Source organism: Notothenia coriiceps, unplaced genomic scaffold, assembly GCF_000735185.1.
Source record: "Notothenia coriiceps isolate Sejong01 unplaced genomic scaffold, NC01 NC01_scaffold00006739, whole genome shotgun sequence".
Lineage (NCBI taxonomy): Eukaryota > Metazoa > Chordata > Actinopteri > Perciformes > Nototheniidae > Notothenia > Notothenia coriiceps.
In genome coordinates, this window is record NW_011339440.1 from 106 (window position 1) to 22679 (window position 22574).

A 22574-nucleotide genomic window follows, 5' to 3' on the forward strand; every position below is an offset into this window, starting at 1 on the left:
ATGGAAGGCTGACAGGCAGGTAGGCCATCCAGTTATTTTAGCTGGGCCGGCTAAAATGATTGGTCGCACTTTTTATAGTAGGCTGTAAAAAAATGTATGGATTTTTTGTCAAAGCACTTAAGATATTCATTGCTATTGGGATGTTAAGAGCATTCCATGGAATATAACAAAAAGTGTATCTCGAGCCGGTTTCTCAAACTTACCTACCCCATCTTTAAGTCAGCAAACTTGGTGCCTACAGCAGTGACTATATAAGGACCATATGCATGAGTAACAATATAAACAATTGTGGTGACTTTTTTTCCACCACATTTAAACAAGTTATTGAGAAGATCTTTAGTTAAAAAATAAACCTCAGCTACAGAGTTTTACAGTTGTCTATATGTTAAAGGCTTACTACTCAAACTGGAGGGAACTCTCAAAACTCAGACATGCAAGACAGGTTTAAATTCAGTTATATATATTTTTGTTTGGGCTTGTTTCATAGCTTTTACATGATCCTTTTCCTATACCCAAAGACTGTTAAAGTAAGTAAAGATAACTACTGTGCAACAAGTACTGTATTAGTAGCCCATGACTTTTCTTTTACAGTGCTAGTTCCTTTTTGTAAATAAATGTTTACTTTTCTTATACAATAAACGTTCTGTCAGTTGAATTTCAGTCCACTCTAAGTGGGGCCAAAGAATAGCAATACTTAATGTGTGGGCAGATTGAAAATCAAAGGGATAGATGAATTGTAAAAATATATTCAAACAAAGTTTCCCCACCTCTCTTCTTTAGCTCGTCGTAACAGTGATCACACACTTTGGCCATGCGGTCTTTCATGTATTTCAGTGGGTATCTGTTTCTGGAGCAGCTTCGACAAACAATCTGTGTCAAACATAAATTAAACCACAAGCAGATTAAAAACAAACACACATTTAGAACACTCTGGTCAAAGACACAAGTGGTTGCCTCGCCTAACAGAATATTACAACAGATTTGTATAGAGGACTGCGTTTCATGTGTGTGTGACTCACTCTTCCGCAGCCATGGCAGTGGTGTCTGCGCAGAGTGAGGCTGAAATCGGAGGTGCAGTTCATGCACATCATCACTTGTGAGACTGGGACGAGTGTCGGGGCTTTCTCTCCCAGAGTCAGACGCAGACCCTCTCTGGCCTGGAACAAATAAACAGAAACAGAGAAACATGTTGATGGTCATTGATGAAAATGACTTATAACATCAATCTCATTCTGGCTGGGTGAAGATAAGCATGACAAATGTAAGGGTAATGACTTAATGGTAGATACTACAGTTGAAGTGATTAAAACGTTCAACTTTTTATTATCCCCAGGAAACCTCCCAATATCATTACTTACAGTTATGCTGCAGTTAGTTACTTTAATAAGAAAAACTTTAGGTCATATTTGCTGAAACTGTTACAATTTCTTGACCTTACTAATTGAGTCATCATGTTCCTCTAGTGAAACGTTGATGCATCGGAGTGCTAATAAAGTGGGGTTTACTGGCTCAGAGTATGAAACAAACTAATTTAGAGAAAATGGCCTTTAAAGACATATATTGACAATTTCCAAACATTATGGCAAAGCACTACAGGTGAGTAGGCTAAACAAATATCTACAGGGATAGATTACATGTTACTTGTTACATTACATGTTATTTGTTAGACACTTTTATCCAAAGCGACTTACATACTCAATACTGTGGGCAATCCCCACAGGAGCAATTTGAGGTGAAGTGTCTTGCCCAGGGACACAACGACATGCTGACTGCAGTGGGGTTTGGGATAGATATTACCAGGAATGTCCTCGGCTATATTTCTTACATTTAGGAAATCATTTATTTTATGGTTCTAAGTAGTTAGGTTAAATATGCAAATGACGCAATTCCCTTTTTCAAACTTTTGGAACATTTAAGAGAAATGTTGCTCACCTCTCCTGAGCAGCGGTTGAAGGCCACAGACCCCCTTTCATGTTCACTCACAGTGCGGCTCAGAGTGTAAAACCAGTCTTCTCTTTCAAGGAAGGAACTGCAAAAAATACACAAAAACATCACCACAGTATTAAACACTAAAGTACTAAACACGCTGATTTTGAAAGTAAGTTTTACATTTGAATCACTACCATCACAGATACTAGCTATTATTCGAACAGCACACAGTACAGTGACCTACGTTGCAGACAAAGTGATGGAGATGTCTGGTACTTCAATCCTCAGTGCGTTTTGGACATCATCCATTATGGGTTTACTGAGCTGGGAAATCAATAAACAGCATGTCAAGACCAGGAAGTAGAAGTTTACAGCCTGACAGTTAGAAAATAGCACATGTATTTACCATCTCACATTCCTTTTAACAGGAACATCTATATATAAATACTTTTATGGCCATAGTTTCTACACATGTACTGTCAGATTTAACTGTATATATACTTCTGTCGGATTTTGAAAGGATATAAAACAGATCAGGCAAATCAAGGAAAGATGCAGACCTTCATTCCAGTGAGTGGCAGGTTATTCTTCAGTCTGTATTTCCCGTCCTGCTGAGGGTATGTGTACAGCAGCACATCATTCATCTAAAAACAAACGCAGCAGATAAGCACATGCAGATCAGAGGACATGTTAAGAGGATTAAAAAAGTAAAATAGCTAGTCAGCTGCTCACTCTCACGTTTGTACGTGCATCATTCCTCCAGTAGTGGGCACTGTTATACAAAAATATACTTCAGTGAATTCACAGTTGATTCACTGATTCACCCCCTCCATAAAATAATGATTTTCATACTTCACTTGGATGTTTGAGCTTCACTGTGCACAATAATGGACGTGCAGAGAAGGCTGTGTTAAATTCATGCACCGAAGTAAACGATTTTCTTTGTGGGGGATCTATAAAGTGAAAACCCCTAGCTGGAATTGTTACGATCTAACATTAATAGGTTACCTCTGTAAACAAATAACCAAGCACTTGATATCAAACTGGATCATTAATTTCTGTAGCATTGTTACAGTGTGGGTTGTACGAATTTGTTATGAGACTAGAAGACCATGTTTTATTATTCTGTCTCAAACATTAACAGCTTAGAAACATGTGATCAGCAGCAGGGTTTATAACTGGCATGATAAAAGTTACGCAGCGCTGATTACCAACATTTCTCCAGAAGAGACATTTACAAGCTTTTTTAGTGTCGAGGCCAGACTGCAAATTTAAAAACGCCACAGGAGAGAAAAGCAATGCTCTATGATAATGTTCTGGATAATTTGCGATGGGATTTCATTTTTCTAATCCCTTTTGATTTTATAAATCCTGAACGATCTCTAGGTTTTGATTTTCCTCAAACTTGTGCAGTGTTTCCTCTGCCTCCTAGACCCACTGTTGTTTTTAACCATCTCTTTTATTTAATACAGGATGTTGTGATGACCTTGCTGTGACAGGCATTGAAATATGACACAAATACATTGTTAGTTTAAACACACAACATTAAACGACGTTATTGATTAGATCCTTCTCCCTACTGTACAACCCAGTTTAATTTAGCACAGTCAGCTGACTGCACTGTCTTTATTAAAGGTGCTTTATGAAACATCAAACTATTAATTAACTAACAGATTTTAAGTAATAAAAGGTCACAGGTGCAAACGGATAAGGAGCTGGTGTTGACCTTCCCTGTGCTGTCAGTAAAGAACTGGCTCAGGAAGTCAGCATTCAGAAACATCCTGCCAGGAAACCTGCTCTTAATAGCTCAGTCTGGACTTAGAAATACAGCAGACAGAAAATGCATGACTCTACATTTTACACAGAGATATCTTAAGAACCCTAAATGACCACTGGCACAGGTGTCTGTTAACTTAAAACTACAAACAGGAAGCAGCATTTACCAAAAACAGATGTCGCGGCTGATGACTCTTCCTGCTGACCTTCATCAAGGTGCCCTCCTTCACAAAGACCTGAACAGAAAAACACAGGACCAGACTGAGCACTTCACGAGTCATCTGACCATGACACAGAGGCCATCTGCGGTAATTAATGTTGTTTTAAATCAGGCTGGGGATTCCCAGCTGAATGATTGTTCAAAGGGCAGCACAGGGTGGTGCAGGGCAGACAGGGTGGGCTGGCAGAGAAACAATGCTGTTATCAGAGTCATGGAGTCATACCCTGCCCGGCTGCAGCAGGTCCCGCTGGCCTCGAACACTGTACTCTATGTTGACCAGACGCAACAGGTTCTCCTGACACACAAAGACAGATAAAGAACAGGAAGAGAATTGAGGTAACAAAAACAAAACAATGAAAGAGTACTTAACCTGTCATTTTCCTGTGAACCCTTTATTTTGCTTTTCTGTTTTCTCTACTGTCTTCGTCTGGATATGCAATTGTTATTGCCATATTAATGAGAAAATGTATTCGGTTGGTATGTATTCCTATCTGGAACAATTGCAGCGATAAACGTTTTCTCTGACTGTGTACTGAGCTAAATGCAAGGTCAACATCCTAAACCCTCTCAATAAAAATTCTTTAGAAACATGCTTATGTTTGTTTGCACACTCCTGAATGTTGAAGGCTCCAAGCTGTGAATATGACCCAATTTAAGAGGGGCAGCTTTGATAAAAGCTAGTCGGGTTCTATGTATTTCTAATGTCCATTTAGGGATGCTATCAAAAATGAGCTCTGACTGTAAATGCAGAGATGTGTGGCATTGGTTAATTGCTAAATCCCTGTCCCTATACATTTTAAAATACTTTTTGTAGTCTGAATGGTAAGGGAGTGTGCTTCAATGCTTCCTCTCTTATCTCCTTTAGCCTAGGTAAAACTGGACCATCCTTTACGAAAGGAAAGAGATAATGCTAGAGCAACACATCTCAATAACATCCGCTCTTGGATTGGAATAATTGAAAACATCCTTTGTAGGAGGTGTGATTTTGTTTGGAAAGGAATAAGTCGAATTGTACATCAGTGACCATGTTAAAGTTCATGTGTTTTAATAAAACATCCTTAATATGTGCAGTCTGTTTCTTTTAGCACCTCCTTTCCTCTTACCCTGAGTCCTGATGAATTCCTTTACAACTTGCCAAAAACTCAACTGTGGTTTCAAAGAAGGTGGATTATTGTGCAAATACCTGCTTATTAGCACTAACTTAGTAAAGCTGTGGTCAATGGTGATGTAGTGAATAGGTTTTAGAACTGTTCCTGCTGGTAGCGCTAAAGCAAAATAGGTGTACCACCAAAGCCATTATGGTTCATCCTCTTGAGACCATGAATGTCTGTACCACATTTGATGTCTATCTATCCAATAGTAATCGAGATATTTGCTGCACCAAGCCTTACTAGTTAGAAACAGGGAATGGTTATATGGTAAGAATGTAGTGTATGATTTATATTGATATTATAACTTAAGTTTTACTTTGATGAAAATATTCTCATATTTCTCCCTGTGTTTATACTTAGTCAAACCTGTACTGTGAAAAGTAGAAAGTGACGCTACATTTACTCAGAGAGCGGTTAACTTTCCTTCATGAATAATCTGTTTGCATAATGACTTAAACTTTAGGGGGATGACTGGGCAGGGATAATCTGAAAGTTATAGTAGACCTGTTTGATATATCTACAGAAGAGTCTTTTGGACAAACAAAAACAACTCATATAAGTACTAAGGTTAGACATTCTAGAGATATGTGTTTACATTAGGGCTGCTCGATTATGGCAAAAATCATAATCTCGATTATTTGGGTCAATAATTGATATCACGATTGTTAAAAACGATTATCCATTTACTTTAAAAACATCAATTTATTGAAAAAGAAAAAGGTGTAGTATGTTTTAACAGTTGATTACCCTGAATTTTAAGTATAATTTGTTTTATTTCGATTATGTTGTTTTCATAATCGTTGCAAGCCAAAATCGTAATTGCGATTAAAATACGATTAATTGAGAAAAACGTCTGTACATTTTTATTCCTATGTTTGTATGTTGGGTTCAAGAGTTACGTAACATATGCCTACATGTGAAACTTACCCCATGTTTCAGGCTGTCATTCGCTTGATCTGCAATGTCAGACACTACAGCCACAGCAGCTGTAAAAGACAAACAGAGAGAGGGGAATCAGAAAAACCCTATATAAAACATTGAGAAAAAAAACTAAGAAAATAACTATGCATGAGAGAAAATCTAAATTTAATGAGACAAATTTCCGGGCCAAAATACTTAGAAAATCACCACGTGCTGATTATCACCAAAATGTACTTAAAAATGGCACATAAACATACTAAAATCGCCTAACCTTAAATTTTGATAAAAGCATTTGTATTTCATCAAAGACAGGACACATACCTCTTTCACTTCTTGGTAAAAAATAAAGTAATCATAAATCATAATCTCATCGTGAAACCTGACATGATGAATCCTGTATTTTTCTAAATCAGTCTCAATGTTTCACTCATCTACAATGATAGCGAGCAAGAGAGCTTTTTACAGTTGTTTGTGAATATTTTACCGACAACTTATTGTGGGTTTTTTGATCGTATGACTTTCTTTTTCTTTTCTATGTAGAAGGTCACCAAACATAAAGCCTGAAATGAGAGCCTGGACGTGACTACTTCTCTGGAGTCTGGGGGCTCCCTTATTAGAGATAGGAGATGGGGTTACTGCAACTGGTTTTCTCATGAATTACACATCACAGGCTCCACACAGAAGAGTTGTGAAATGACTGTTTGGTGGGTTTCCACCACAAACAAAACATCTAAACTGGCTCTCTAATGGTCCGTCTCTCAATGCCAAATGAGAGCCAATACATTCCCAGAGCACACAGAGTCACAAACACAGGCCAGTAAAGCCTTGATTATGCTGAAGCGAAGCACCGTGGGGCGGCCCTTCACAGATGTTGCCCGAGCTACGAGCACACACCAAGGCATGTTTGTTGCAGTATTCTCCGTACGGTGTGTACAACAAAACATTCTGTGAAGAAGCAGAAGAAGTGCACGGCAAAATGACAAAGCGCAAACCTCAATGCTACGGAGGAATCGTATATCAAATATTCGTGGCTTTACTATACAATCAAAAAAGGAGTGAAGCATTATAAAGAAAACAAATATTTGAATCCTTGGGAGGTTGAATATCCTGTATACAATAAGGCAGACATATTAACTCAATTATTGGCTTTTAAGACCTCCTGGATTAAAAAATGTTAACACAAATTGGCCTCCTTGAAAATGCCAGGACGTGTTAACAATAGAAAATAATTCATTATTTAACTTCTTAATTAAAGTTATATGCTTTGTCAGTAGGTCTGAAATAAGAGTAAACAAGTGCCTAGTTACTTTTTGTTGACAGTACCTTGGGTGTCTTTATATTCCTTGGAATCAGGAGAGAGGTTGTTCAGGTAATCTGTAGGAGGAGGTGAGATCAAATGAATGAGTGCCAAAATATACTGCTATTTTGGATTATATTTAGATTTTTTAATCATAAAGTATGCTTAGTCGTTTACAAAAGACTCACCAGTGAGGAGCATGCGGTACTGAGCCACACGCACGATGACCTGCAGCAGCTGATGTTTCAGAGACACTTTCTCCCGAGCTGGACTCTGCTATTGAGGGGAAAAAAAACAATTCAACATTTACACTGTATCACACTCTACACAGTAAAGGCCAGATTTATTGTAGAAATCTACATGGACTTGGCCACAGAACATGACAGATTAACTCAAACAGCCGGTGGTTCACTGTATGTAAATAAAACGTGGGTCAAGAAAAGAAAAGAGAAGCAAATAATAAGACACTAGAGCTTTAAGCAGAACCATCCATCGTGTGTGTGTGTGTGTGTGTGTGTGTGTGTGTGTGTGTGTGTGTGTGTGTGTGTGTGTGTGTGTGTGTGTGTGTGTGTGTGTGTGTTAGCAGGTGTGCATTTGAAAATTAGCACAACAATTATTTTCATTACTAATTAATCTGCAGATTATTTCCTAAATAAATCATTTGGTCTATTACATTTCAGAAAGAAAGTAAAAACCCAAATTATTTAATTCAACATAACACAAAAGAAAAAGAAGCTGGAAATATCTAAAATCTAATAAAAGCATATTCTGCCATTTCTGAATGAAAAATTGATTAATCAATTATGAAAAAGTACCTGATTGTTTTTCTAGTGATCAACAAACATTGCATCTTTAGTGAAAATCCTGCATGTCTCTATGCATCAACACCCTCTTTTTCAAGAATCACTTTATCTTTAGACCAAACTGCCGAGCACTGCAATTCTTCCTGCCAAGTCTTCTCATCTGTGGTCTATAAAATGGACGGAAAATATTAAAAACTCTTTTGTCATTGGCTGGGTAATATTTGATGGCTCAGTGGATACTGAGCATAGTCTGCAGTCTCCCTGTTGAACTGTAAAGCATAATATTATGAATCCTACTTAATTTAAACTTTATATTGTCTTAATAGCTTCCCTGACTGACTGGTTTTAATTGAGGCCAATTATTTCTCCTCACTAAAGTGTATTGTTTGGGTATGTTGGGGAATCTAACCAACATTATTTTAAGATCCCCCTGTTTTTAAAGAGACGTCCAATTAATGGTTGCACCGAGTGGCTCGTGCCGACATAAGAGACAACTTTACATATAAATCTGCGTTCTATGTTTTTCCTTTGGGTGCCATGACTGTTTCTTTTAACACAGTGTGAAGTAGATGTTGCTTTAAGTTAAATCATACTTGTATTCACTTAGCTGTCTGCCTTTTGCGTTAACCTTTGAAGGGTTTGCATATTTTGCTTTAAGTCACAAGTGCTCTTCCACACGCACACAGACCAATAGCAACACTTTGCCATCCCCAATCTTTGCCACAAATAACACACTTTATCCTTGTCATCGCACACAAACAAACACACTGAAATCTGCTGATAAGAGATCATGTGAAGAGATAAGTGAGACTCTTGATGCTATCACAGATGTTGAAAGCATACTGTCAAAGTTATATTTAATAAGAACCTCTGCAGCTTTACACCACCTAGTCAATTGATGAATGTTAACATATTTTAACCATTTCAAAGGTTTACAGTACTCCTGTTTTCCTGTTCCTGTACACATTTAAGCAGTCAGCAAACATTAACTTGTACCGTATAGTACTGTACAAACATAAACATAGTTAATACAAGTGTAATCTTTTGGTAAGCAGAGATATTCATAATGGTTGTATGCCTTCCCATGAGAAGAGGATAAGGCTTTTCATTTCCAGAGAATATAGATAAGATATCTACTGATATAGTGCTGTTTGTGGGTGTCTAACATTGTATGGTTTCAAACATAGATTTCCTTTGACTGCGGTAACTGTTTAATTTTGTATTTTGCGATTAGAAAAACCGAAACACTATGCTGTAGGACTGACCTCAAACTGGTGAACAATGGCAGCAAAGGCAGGTGAAGTTCTGCAGCTGTCGTCCAGCAGGTTCATACTGCGATCATAGTGGCCGATGTAAGTGGTGAAAACCAAGAACTCTGCCTTCCTGGAGAGGTAGATGTCTGCAATCCTCTGGCTCTCCTCCCTGAATGATGGCGACACAGAGGGGATGAGGGAGAAGATGTGTTGAAGGTAATTTGTATTAGCACCTCAGTATTAACAGAGCTGGACAGAGTTCGTGTCTCACCAGTGTCGGATCCGATTCTCCAGCTCGGTGAGGATTCGGCGGTGCAGGGTGTAAACATCAGGCAGCTCATTGAGAATCTCACGAAGCCTCTCTTCGTCCAACACAGGCTCCCCCTCGTCCCCAACTGCTGCACCCACTGCTTCTCGAAAGTCCTGGGATATGGGCAATTGTGGACGCATGGTTATTTTCTCTGTTTATGTTTAAAATCTCACTCATTTTTGCATTTCTCCCCTGTTTTCCCATCCCTTTTATAATAGTGTAACACAAATATATCTGAGATCAGGAAGTACATTATATATTTTATCGAGAAATGCTTTCACTGGTAAGGAGACCTGAGCTGAGGTGGCATGGGTCAGTGTCTCTAAAATAGGACATTTACGGAATTGGAATTTGTGGGCCAAGTATAGCAGCAATACAGCTGATATCATGGATAGTGCTGAGCACAACTGCTGTGACACACAACATAAGTAGCATTTAATAAAACTGCATTCATACAGAGCTCATCCAGCCTGTTGAAGCCTAAACTAGAATCTACTGTAATCTGTTCCCTCTCATAGGAAATATCTAGATACATAGAATAGAATTGGGAGGGATGAAACCCTCTTTAATGGTCACACATGCAGAGCACACAGCACACACAGTGAAATTTGTTCTCTGCATTTAACCCATCCTAGTACCAGGAGTCTAGCACTAGGAGCAGTGAGCAGCTATTGTACAGCGCCCGGGGAGCAATGGGAGTGAGGGGGGAAGGGGGTTGTCCGGTGCCTTGCTCAAGGGCACCACGGCAGGGCAGGAGGCGAACTGGGACCTCTCCAAGTAGCAGTCCACACTCCATATTCTTTAGGTCTGGTCGGGGACTTAAACCGGCGACCCTACGGTTCACTGACTGAGCCACTGCCAGAAGTTATTGAAATAATGAAAATAAAAATATCACAGATCACTTACTTCCTGGAGGAGCTTGAGGGCTTTCACATGTCTGCGGACAGAGAAATAAAAACACAATCAAACTGTGAAGTGTAGGGTACCTGATTAGTTTGAATTAGCAGAGATGTTTCAGAAGGAAAATCATTTGACATGTTACTTACAATCTTTCTGTATCCACCAGCTCTTTTGCGACGTAAAAGGCTCTGGATCGGCCATCAGGCTGTAAACAGTCATATTTTTAACTTGTTATAAGCCCAGGGTTAGGAAGAGCTGAAGCATGTTGGCACCAGTTCAATCAATATAGCTGGCTCCCCTCTCCACATTGTCTCCAAGGGGCAATCAAATTCTAAATAATGAGGAAAACCTAGCAGTAGCCCATTAACCTCCATTAACCCACATTCAAATCCTTCCTTGTGAGAGCAATTTTGCAATTGCCCAAGGTGAAAAACTGTTCACTTTGCTTAACTTGTTTGGTTTTTTTCTCAAATTGTTATTTCTACACACCATTTGGAGAAGGGTAACGAAACAAAGAAATAAAATGATCATTATAATAAGTATTATATATTAACACGATCAATTAATCAAAGTAAAAGTATTTGAAGATTTTCATTTCAATTAATGTCTATTATTTAGTCACAATAATTTGCTACATGAGGTAACAAAATGGATATCCAACCCATGAACACCAATGAAAGCCCTTGCATGTGCATGATGCAAACTTGATGTCTTCAAAATAAGAAATTCAATACAGAATATCTTGAATATTAAAACAGAAATCTAAAAGTCTAAAACATGTTAAAACATTAACCCACCTGTCTGTCATAAAGGCTGTCTGCACCTCCCTCTTCCTCCTCAGAGGTGCGTCCTTGGTCTTCCTCGCCCCCCATCTCTCCCCTGACATCGCGCACTGAGACAGTCTGTGGAGCGACGGCCACTGAACACACATTGTAGGCTTCTGTGTAGGCACTGGTGAGGAAGAAAGGTGCTATGGTGAAATACAGCATGGCTACAAAACATGCAAATAGCAAGTGAACAGGAATTGGGATATGTCAACACTGACTCAAAAAACAAATTTCTGCAGTATAATATATCCAAATGTAATCCAGTGTTTCCAAACCGTTTCAGCTTGTCAAACTCAAAAGGAACATAGGATTGTCAAAAAGGATTGTATAATTGTTCCCCGTAAATACAGGTTATACCTTGGTGTGGATTTTTTGATTTTAAAGAAATTCTAAAGAAACATTTTGGGAAGTACATTTTCATGCCTTCCTTTGAAAAGTTAGATGAGAAAATGAATACCACTCTTATGTCTTTGTATAAATATGAAGCCTATTAGCTAGGCTTAGCACAAAAGCTTGAAACAGGGGAGAACAGCTATCCTTGCTCTGGCCTAGGGGAACAGATCCATCTTTGAGCACCTCTGAAATTCACAGATTAACAAGAAACCAAGGAAAAAAACGTACATTTGTACAAGAGACATAAACATTCTTCTTTTTTTCCTTTGATCAACTTTAAGGTATCAACCGAAATAACCCCATCCCAATGTGACGACCCCTCTACACCACGAGGGGTGCCGTCGGCTGTGTGTGTGTGATTGCAGGATCCAGTGCCTGATGAGCTGCACCTGTCTGATGAGCATTTCCAGTCAATTTGCATTCAATTATCTTCAAACCCAGATCAAGAAAGAAACAACTATTTGTATGGTTTGGCTCACAGCCAATTATGGCAAGCACTCTTTGATGTATCTAGAATGGCCCACTACAACAATAACTACAACCAATACTGTAGTTAAGTCAAGCGTGAAGTATTTAATGGAGTTGACGTGACAAGATGCCACCAAAATATTGGAAAGCACAGTATGTCAATATTACATGCTGGTGGCAATATTTTACACAACTAGATTTCAACTTCTATTCACATGATGGGGATCAAATGAAGCACTCGGTTGGTATTGGTATTACTATGAGAGTACAAGTATAGAATACAATCTCAGTGGTTTAATAATGTAAGCTGTGTTCAGCGCCCAAACCTCCATCCATGTGAGAATAAATCAGATGAGTTTCATCCAAACCATCTTTATGGTCCTCTGTGGTTGTCTACTGAAATATCACTTTAATAAACATATGCAGCGTTAGAAGAAAAATGTGAATAGATAAAACATTGCTGGTCCTATAAACTTATCATAAAAGGCCTGCAGTGACAACTGTGCCCAACCAGGGACGCATATCGGTATTTTATGCTACAAGATTCTCTTCTGCAGGAAGCCATAATGAATATGCTAATAGCTGCGGCTCAGTGGGGAGTGTAAGCTATGCAAATAAAAACACGTATTTAAGTTACAGTAGTGATGTAGTAGTCCTTTATGTGACCGATTGCCTTGCCAATGTTCCTGCCATGTTTTGCTCCAAGCATCGTTGGATTTAACCCCACTGAGATGCAAATGAGCTAAGTATGAACAGCATATGTGAGCAGTTCAGATCCCTGCATCACACACATTAGAGCTGCACGGCCCATTACTGTTCACTGGATCAAACTTGGGATGAGACACCAGGGGGTGTTTGAACCTCAAACTACATGGGTGGTTTTCTACATTAGGGTTTTATAAGACTCCACAGAAACTGCCTCTGTAACCCTCACAGTCCTGCTGGATGAAGGCTGGAGGTGAAATACGTGGAGATATATTACAGTAGGAGATAAAAAAATATCCATTTCCTTTTGCCTGAGGTTCATCTGTGACTGTGAGCCTGTATTTCTTCTAGTGATGGCAGTGATGGGGCAATGATCTCCAAACTATGATCAGCTATTATTGCTACTTCAGGCTACTGAACAACAACAGTCTCAAACAGTGACTCTGCTGTCCTCCAGATGTTGCTTTGCTGGATTGCAGGTGCTGTGATTACTGAAAGTTTAGAGTGTAAACTAATTATGATCATTTAAAGGTGTTTCGTAAATTAGCCTGAGACCCTCAGAGGCATATGTGAGATCTCTTTATGTAAGCAATGTTATAAAAATGAGCTAGTGCTTAATGATTCATTAAATGTTCTAAAAAAACGTTGACGTATTACTTGAACTAACACAGTAGGGGAACATTTGCCAGATTTCATGTCGTCAAGACGGTGATTGTATGCAGAGGAGTACCATTAAAATATGCAATACAATAATGAAAGAAAAGATAAGAGCCAAAAACATTATTTAAAAAGGCACCTTATTTAAATATACAGTATCCTGTGAAAAATAGCATGCCAAAATAATTTTCACTAGACCTATAATAATTAGCCTGAAGGGAGCCCAATTTGAAGGCCACAACAGTATAGTATTTTCATCATTAATCATTTTAACAATATTTTCTGGATTTATCAATTAATAATTTGGTCTGTCAAATGTAAAAAGATAGTAACAGATGACCATCACAGTTTCCCTACGCCAAAAATAATGATTAAACACAGACAAGCAAACAATCCTCACAACCAAGAACAAATAAAACGATTATAACTTTAGAACCAAAATGATTAATCCCTTATTAGAAACATGTTTCTATTAATTATCTAAATGGTAAAACACTTTAAAAACACCAAAATAAATTAGGATACAATGAAGATATTGGTATTATTATGTCCTTTTGAATACAAAACAAAATAGGACATTTTAATATCAAACAAAATGACTTTTCTTCCAGTTTTTTTGATTTTTTTACAGTTTATTTTGCACATGCAACCACCATGGTAAACATGATGAGAGGGAGCACTGCAGTGAACAACTGCTGACTACAGAACATACTGAGATATTATCTCGGCCTGTTGTTCCTAGAGAAGAGCAATGACTCCAAAAGGCTCCGTCTATTAATCATCCTGAGCGCCCTGTATGATATGGGCACAGCTAACAGGAATGCAGGGGGGGATGGGTTAATGTCAGCCCAGCATGGCTGATCATACCAACCAAAAAATAACAACACAGCAGGAAGGTGAGAGGACCTGCAGCATCAACATCATCATTTTACACCTAAAATATGATTTATGAAGGAAACCAGCACGTTTTCCCTTTGATCCAAAGACCCCCACCTTCAAGTCTACCTCCAGCGTTTCCTTCTCTACCACCCAACATGCCCCAACAACACACAGATGCATCACAACTGAGGCTTCGTACATCTCACTGCATAACATGCGGGAAGCCGCTGCACTGTCCTTCCTACCACTGATCACCACTTCCATGTCTGCTGTGATCGCAGCGTCAGGGGACTCAACATAATAAATAGTTATAAATCCTCCTCCCCATTGTTAAACCCACACAGAGGCCGAGCAGTAATAAAAAAGACTTGTGCTCAGTGTAAAAGATGGCAGAGGTCACTAATATTATATTGAGCTGCATCAATCTACATGACGACGAAATTGCACAAAGACACATGTTTTAGCTTCACTAAGGACATGACAACATAACAATCATTGGATTGAGAGCCATGAAAAAGGCTGAATCCTAATTTATTTGTGATACCTAGAGTGCTTTTCATTACACTAACTTATGCTTCCTCCCGTGACCGGAAAATCATACATTTGAGAGATCAGAGGAGAGAGGAGGCATCTCGAGGAGAGAAAGGAAACATAGGAGTATCCTTTTATCAAGTGGTGTGGCGTATAGTTGTGGCACCTCCACTTGTGAAACACAGCTGTGCAGCAAGTCATAAGTTAGATATTTTTCCTCAGACTGATTATGGACCAAACTATTTCTCATTTGGCAATTTCATCTCCTCGCTCCTGACGTCTCTTTTTCGTTCTCTCTCACACTTTCTCACCGGGAGGAGAAAGATGCAAGGAAGAAGCAAGAACAAAAGCAGCGATAAAACACATTAGCATGAAAAGCACCACTAGAATTTTTCTCTAGCACCAACAAAAGATCATAATTTGACTTTGTCCATGCCTTTGGTTGATGATGAAATACACACTAAACTAAGATGAATAGGTCAGGACAAACTGCTGAACATCAGCATGTAAACATTGTCATATTGAGCATTTAGTGTAACCTCACAGAGCTACTAGCAGGATTGTATACTCTTGTTGTTGTGTTTACATACCTTTCTGTTTCCTCTTCAGGAGGCTGAGTTCTATGCTTGAAGCCAGGGAGGCTGCTCATGTCCACGTAACCATCAGTGTCGTTGGCAGAGGACAGCACCCGACTGGGGCGGTCAAAGAAGTCTGTGAACTGCGGCTGCAGGACAGGCCTCCGCTGTGGGACCTGAAGGTTCTCGTAATCCGAGCTGATGGCGGGAACATTCTCATAGTCTGAGGTATCTGCGTTGGGGAATGAGATGGAGCGAGGCTTGGTCAGTGGAAGAGGTGTGAAAGGCACACGGGAGCGGTCCTCAAAGGACTCCACCCGGACAACGCTGCGATTGAGAAAGGCCACAGAGTTGCCTTTTATTTTGCTATCTCTGTAGAGCAAGAAGGTTGAGGGCGACTCGGAGGAAACATGAAGTTTACTAGCAGAGCGAGAGGTGAGCTGTGGAGAGCTACTGATGCTGCGTCTATCCAGATCCAGCAGTCTGCTGGGAGTGTGGGGGCTGGACTCTCCTGAAGACCTAAACAGAGACGGGTTGACATCCACCACAGGCTTGCTCTCTGTTTTCCGCCTAAATTTAAGCATCAGGAAACGCTTAATGGAGGATTTATTTTTCCTGTTTTTCTCCGGCGAGTCTCCTTCGGTGAAAAGCGATGGGGAACTCTTTGTGATGGGCCTCTTGGTGATGTAGGCCAGCTCAAACGGAGGAGGGATACCCACTGTAGATGTGGGAGTGGACAGGCCACTGGATGACAGAGCTGAGCACCTTGAGAAGCTTCCGGATGAACTAATGGCACCTCCCTGTCTCGGGGATCCATCCCTGAAGCTGTGGACACCCAGAGGCATGTCCTGCCCCTCCATGGAGAGGGAGCGGGGGTACAGGGACAAATAGTGAGGTTTGCTGTAGCTCTTGTGCCGCGTTGAGCTCATCATGGGGCTGCTGCTCAACGCAGGTTGTCCGAATCCACTCATGTAGGGCCTCTGAACAAACTGCATCTCCACGTTATTATGAATGCGGTGTGACATTGAGCAGGAGCGCATCTCTGTTGTCCTCTTGTGAAAAGGGAAAACATTTTCCCCCTCTGAGTAATGCCCTGGCTCCTCATAGAGATGCTCTTCACTAAAGTCCTGCTCCGTGTCAGAGGTGTTATCTAGAAATGGCCCTATGTGACCCTCCAGGTCTTCCTCGAAGACATCCGAGTCATTCGGTGAAAGCAGCTGGCTTTCCGAGCGAGAAGATGTCAGCGAGGTGTCGGTATCTGTTGGCACTGAGATGGATACCAGCCTGAACCTCGGCTGGCAGTCCAAATTATCGAGAAAGTCCTCCACTGTCTGAGTTTTGGGTTCTTTAGTCCCTTTCTGATGTGTTCTCGTGTTGTTTTCATCACTGTTGTAGAGGCTGAACTCAAGACTGTTATTTACCACCACGTAATCCTCATTTCCCGCTTTATTCTCATATTTCCCAGTTGATACTCCACTGCTGTTAATAGACAAAAGTGGACTCTGTGGTAGGTCATGAGATTTTTTGTTCCTTGGCATCATCTCTCTGTTAATAATGTCCTCAGAAGAGACGTAATAAGGCTCATGAGTTGGTTCCTCTTCAAGGGCAACATGCCTATTAGCTGTTCCACAGAGCTGTTTCTGGTCTTCGGGGATAAAGTCATAAAAACTAATGTTCTGTAGGTTGTCGCCCTTTTCCTTCATTTTATTGCCACATCCAAACTGCAGGATGTTACAAGTGATACCACAATCAGGAGCAGATTCCTCTTCTGTCTCCTCTATATCTGTTAGAAACACTTGTTGTTGTGTGTAAGTGTCCTTTGTATTTTCTCTGCTGAAAACATCAGGCTCATCTGTGAGAGATTCACTTAAATCATCAGCTGTACATTCACCTGTTTCATCCTCCTTGATCTGGAGCTTTTCCCGCCTGTCACTCATGTCTCGATCAGAATAGCAGCCTGCGTCCTCATCAATGCTATTAACAGAAATGTCTCCCACTGAGAGGCCATCTGTGTCTGCCAGCGCCTCTCCTGCGTCATAACCGTCAGCGTCCATGTCCTCCGTCACGTCCGTGTCAACCATGTCCACCACGTCCTCAGAGTCAGCAGTGAGTCCGGCATCACTGACCAACAGTGTTTCCAGGGAGTCCACGTCCTCTGTAAGAGCGCTGTCAGTTAACCTCCAGTCCTCATCCATCTTCTGAATCCCATCGTCTTCCTCTTCCCTTTCCTCCTCTGTCACCTCTCTGTCCTCTGCACCCTGGACATCTTGAAACGGTGATACGAGGATGTTGCCGTTAAATTGTTTCTCTGCATCCAACACTTTGTTTAGACCATTTTCTGTCTCGTGCTCTTGGTCGACCTCGCCATAAGAACTTAATAATCCGCCATTGATGCACCCTCCCTGGTTGCCATTAAGCTCTGGTGTGACTTTAGGTTTGGGGGCTATAAAGGGTTTGGGACCCCTGGATGCGGACATGAGAGGGGAGGGCAGCTTCAGGCTGGCGTAACAAACAAATCTTGGCTTTGGAGCAACAGAAGGCTTGCTGCAGTCTGAAAGAACAACAGGAAAAGGAAACTGTAAGATTACGTGCTTTAAAATAGCTTACAGGTCATGTGTATTGTGTCCCTGTGACCTAAAACTGCTTAAACTTCACACATAATACTAAAGTAATAGTGTGTATTAAAGTCACATTTCAATTCATTTGTCCTGAAGTCGCAGAATGTCACAAAATGTGAATAACATTTGTTAAGAACTAAACAATAAACAAATGATCAAATTAATATCAGCTGGGAGATTTCCTTTGTACTTTTCAGTAAGGGCTACTCAAACTAATAGATGGTTATAAAAGGACATAAGAGACTTAAATTGAGTAATGTTTGCTTTTACAATCCTTTGAGAAAGAATATAAAGAAATCGAAGGGATTTCCCTGACTCACTTCCTGTGATTCAAGCGAGAGAAACCCCTCTCAGGCTCCATTTACTGCCTAATAATACAACTTAATCTACAGTGACCAAAAGCAACACATGTCATTTATGTACATATGCCACATTTAACTCATGCACAACATATAATCACTTTAAAATGACCTGAGCAAATAAGGGACATAGGGCCACCATATGAGTATTACTTGCATTGGACCTGTGAATGACTGCAAGGTAGATTATTACAGCCACATAACATTAGCCCACTAGAGATCAATCACTGGGAAAGCTTTTTTAATGGACCAGAAAGGGAGAAAAAGTGAGTAAGTTGCCAACATTTCCCTACCTCTACTCTGACATTAAGAAACAACGCGTTTGAACTCTTTGGGTTTGTTTCACATCCTGTTGCTACAGCTGGATTCATGTTATATACAATAATGAATAAAAAAAAAATATATATATATATATACATATATATATATATATATATGAAGATATGATAACAGATAATACACATTTCCAAATTCATGCTTAATAATCACTTTCTCAAAGTACATTAAATATCGAGCACAAATAGGAATTTAGGCTTTGAAGCAAAATCACTCTTCCGTCTGAAATAAATCTCACCTGTGTTCATTTTTGCGATGCGACCATGTCCAACATCTTCTCCACAAGGTTCGCTACACACAATAAATAACGCGTGAACACGCAGCCAAACTCATCCGAACTGTACAAGCAGAGAGAGAGTCTGAACCACAGCTCTGTCTGATCCTCCTCGAGAGGGAAACGCTGCTCAGCTGATCGCCTGTGAGTCCTCCGGCGCGCAGGACGCGACTGGAAACCAAATGGAGAAAAAAAAGGAATCTCGACCCGCTCCACACAGAACAGGATGTTACAGCAGCAGCAGTCAAGTGTTACACATATTAACACCAACCTACAACTGAGGGATGCTTAATATTTGTAATATACTGCAAAAGAGAACATGTTAAAGGATGTGATGTGGACGTTTTGATGCTATCATATTTCAGATTAGCCTATACCCAAGAATGAGTCATAAAACCTGTTCATGGGAATTTTACTATTCACTACAGTATGTGAAAATTAAAAGGTGTTTAATAGAAACTAAAAAGACACTTTAAGATAAGAAAATATGTTTTGCTTTTATGACTGGGGGTTTATAATAGTTTATAGTTTTGTCTCCAACCTTTAATAAGAACCACTGAATGGTTGCCAGGTTGTGAAAAGTGTACTTGATTTACGACATTCATAGTTGCAGACTTGAGGGATTCAAATATTTAATTGATTACATATCAATTAATTAACGTTTTCCCTGTCAGTGTTTCACTACAAAGACTAAAGACAGTACATCCGGTCATTATGCATTAGCATATCCTATTATGCTACTGTGATGTCCATAACAAATTCATATATATTTATTGTTGCACACCCAATGGTGGGAAACCACATTTATCATGATCAGTTAAAAGAAGCAATAAACAACAGGCTACGGGATTTTACAACCTGGCAACCCAACAGTTTTCTTATGAATTGCATATAACTGATCTATAAAGCATAAGTAAAATGTTTATTACCCATGAGCAAACACCATGAGTTACAACTTATAAACCATTTATAATGAAACCTTATTAGAAAATCTACCAATATATTTGTTTCACTTTAAAAACCCTAGAAATCAAAGCTTCCCCTCATGCTTATACACAATGTCTGGTGACAACTAAATATTCTCAGTCCCCACTTGTTAATGGATATTATTGAAAAGCTATATTTATCAGTATTACTGATCCTTCTCATTAAACTGTTCCTAAGGCGTGGTTTTAAATCAGCTCTCCTCGAATGATGAACCAGTCTTGTGTGATTGGTGTACAACGGTCTCTTTTCTACATAACAGGAAACTGCTCTCCCTGTTTCCTGCTCAGCCCAGCTTCACATCCTTAGCCGTTTATGGACATCATGCTCACATTTAACCCCTCTGTAAATTAACTGTGACTCACTGGGGGTGAAGTATAAGGGAAGCTATTTTTACTCTCCAAGTGTGATCAGCTGGTGTAATTATTACACTAAAACGTATATTTGCTGTGTGTCACAGGTTCAATATAAACAAACAGGAGCATACAAATGTGGAGTGGCTCTGAGGGGGGATCAGTTCAGAGAAAAAAGGAGTCTGGCTCTTTTTACGCCAAACAAAACACATCAGCAACGCAAGAAACATGTTGTATTTGGTGCCATTCTCATTAATGAATGGACTCACCTCACATCTATACATTTCCCTTTTTTTACCAGAGGGTGATTTAGATATAATCCGAGAGTTACATAAAGTATATTACAGTAGAGAGGCTAATACTGAACAGCGCAGTAAAGGGTGTTCCCCGGCACCACACAGAGGCTTCAGTGCTGATGAGTCTGAACAACACCATGATGAACGGTCTTGCCTATATGTGAATCCCACTTTAGGGTCAAACATTAATCCACAGCTAGGAAATCTAGGCACATCAGTCCACTGGCATATGATTGTAAATATTTTTGTCTGCTCATACTGTCTGTTGTGACCCAATTTAGATCCTGAGACACACACACACCTTTCCTTCCATTAGTTTAACAGTGAGGTACCAGAGGGTTTTTTCAGAGTGTTGCTCTTGAGACTCAACAAAGTATTTTCATTGAGTGTTCGGCTCATTGAAAAACATGCGGTTGCACCTTTGACCACCGTTTTGTCCATGCAATAATTGTGTTTTCATATCAAGTCAATAAAGGGGAAGGAAGGCGGGCTCTGCAGACTGCAGCACATGAGAATAATGACACATCCCAATAATACGGCTGATATGAAATCATGTTTTGGGATGAGGGAAAATCCCCCACACACAGTGAAAGTGACTAGTGCAAACAATGTTATCTCCATCAATACTTAGCAATCGTCTCAGTCTGTGTCTCTTTCCTCTTACTCAAGATGTACTTCTTTGAAAAACTTGATCTAAAATACTCTCTTCCTCCCTGTCTATCTGCAGCTGTGTGCCCAAAAAGTGCCAGAAAACGTGAACGAATACATTAAAATTAGTATTGGTTTCCATCTTAATCTTAAAGACAAAAATTAATAAATTGCATTTGCTACACAAACTATAATAATAAAAAAAGATCAACAGTTAAATAAATATCTTATGACATTATTAGCCATAAATATTTTCAGTATTTCCTCTTATTATAACCCTTGCAGTGTTTAAGAGCACAATGAGGCTGAATTTTCAACCTGCTACGAAATGTATTATCCATCTCTTCAAATCAAGATTAATGGGTGTATTTATGGATTGTGAGTTCAACACATAATCAATAAATTGTCCTTAATCTACGTGGTTCTCCCTCATAAAGGGTTGGGATGTAGATCCAGGTCAGACACACATGCAGCCATGACATATTGGATGTGTACAGAAGAATATTGAACAATGTCCATATGTTTTTGAAAACAGATTATAAAAACCCTCCGAGCCGTGTGCAGTCTGAACCCTGAGGTCCATCTCTGTCTGTGTGTCTCCTTTGTGCGTCAGGCGAGGAAAGAGTGTGCGTCCCCTCCTCTCTCCTGCTCTGAGGTGAACAATAAGACTGGGGCTTGAAAAAGGAACTCCATCTTGATATACTCCTTCCTGTGAGCGTTTTCAAGTCTTTCAGCTCAACTAGAGCGCGGAGGGCGTAGTCCCCAGACTAAAGGATCATTCCAGTTATGTTCAACCTGGGCCTCATTGTCCTGCTTTTGACATGAGTCAAATTTTATTTTTACTTGTACGTCTATTATATTAGGAGAATGAGCGTCCATTAACACATGGAGTTACTACTGTGTTTCCGTAGGCCTAGACAAAGCCCTTTATATCTACATAGGAAGTGCGTCCTCTTCATGGAGTCCGGCAGTTTGCTATGACATTTCTACAGTAGCTCAGAATGGACAAAAACGTGCGATAGAGAAGGCCTTTTGTGTTTTTATTTTAACTGTAGCCATCAGAAGTTTTTGGACATTCTGGTAAAACTACAGTTAAACAACCGCCCCTTGA

At 39.8% G+C, this 22574-nt stretch overlaps 1 protein-coding gene across 1 annotated transcript; it reads right to left on the reverse strand.

The window, feature by feature from the left end:
• Window positions 1-754: 754 nt before the first annotated feature.
• On the reverse strand, window positions 755-19323 carry LOC104943766 (FYVE, RhoGEF and PH domain-containing protein 5-like; the record flags this gene model as incomplete). Its single annotated transcript, XM_010769231.1, has 17 exons — window positions 19147-19323; window positions 15611-18146; window positions 11358-11511; window positions 10707-10765; window positions 10567-10597; window positions 9622-9773; window positions 9363-9519; window positions 7483-7570; window positions 7321-7371; window positions 6004-6062; window positions 4149-4220; window positions 3873-3941; window positions 2490-2573; window positions 2174-2253; window positions 1933-2029; window positions 1020-1157; window positions 755-870 (listed from the first exon to the last, which is right to left on the reverse strand). Coding segments are annotated over exons 1-17 (3953 nt in total), but the record flags the coding sequence as incomplete, so codon positions are not given.
• Between the last annotated feature and the right edge of the window lie 3251 nt (window positions 19324-22574).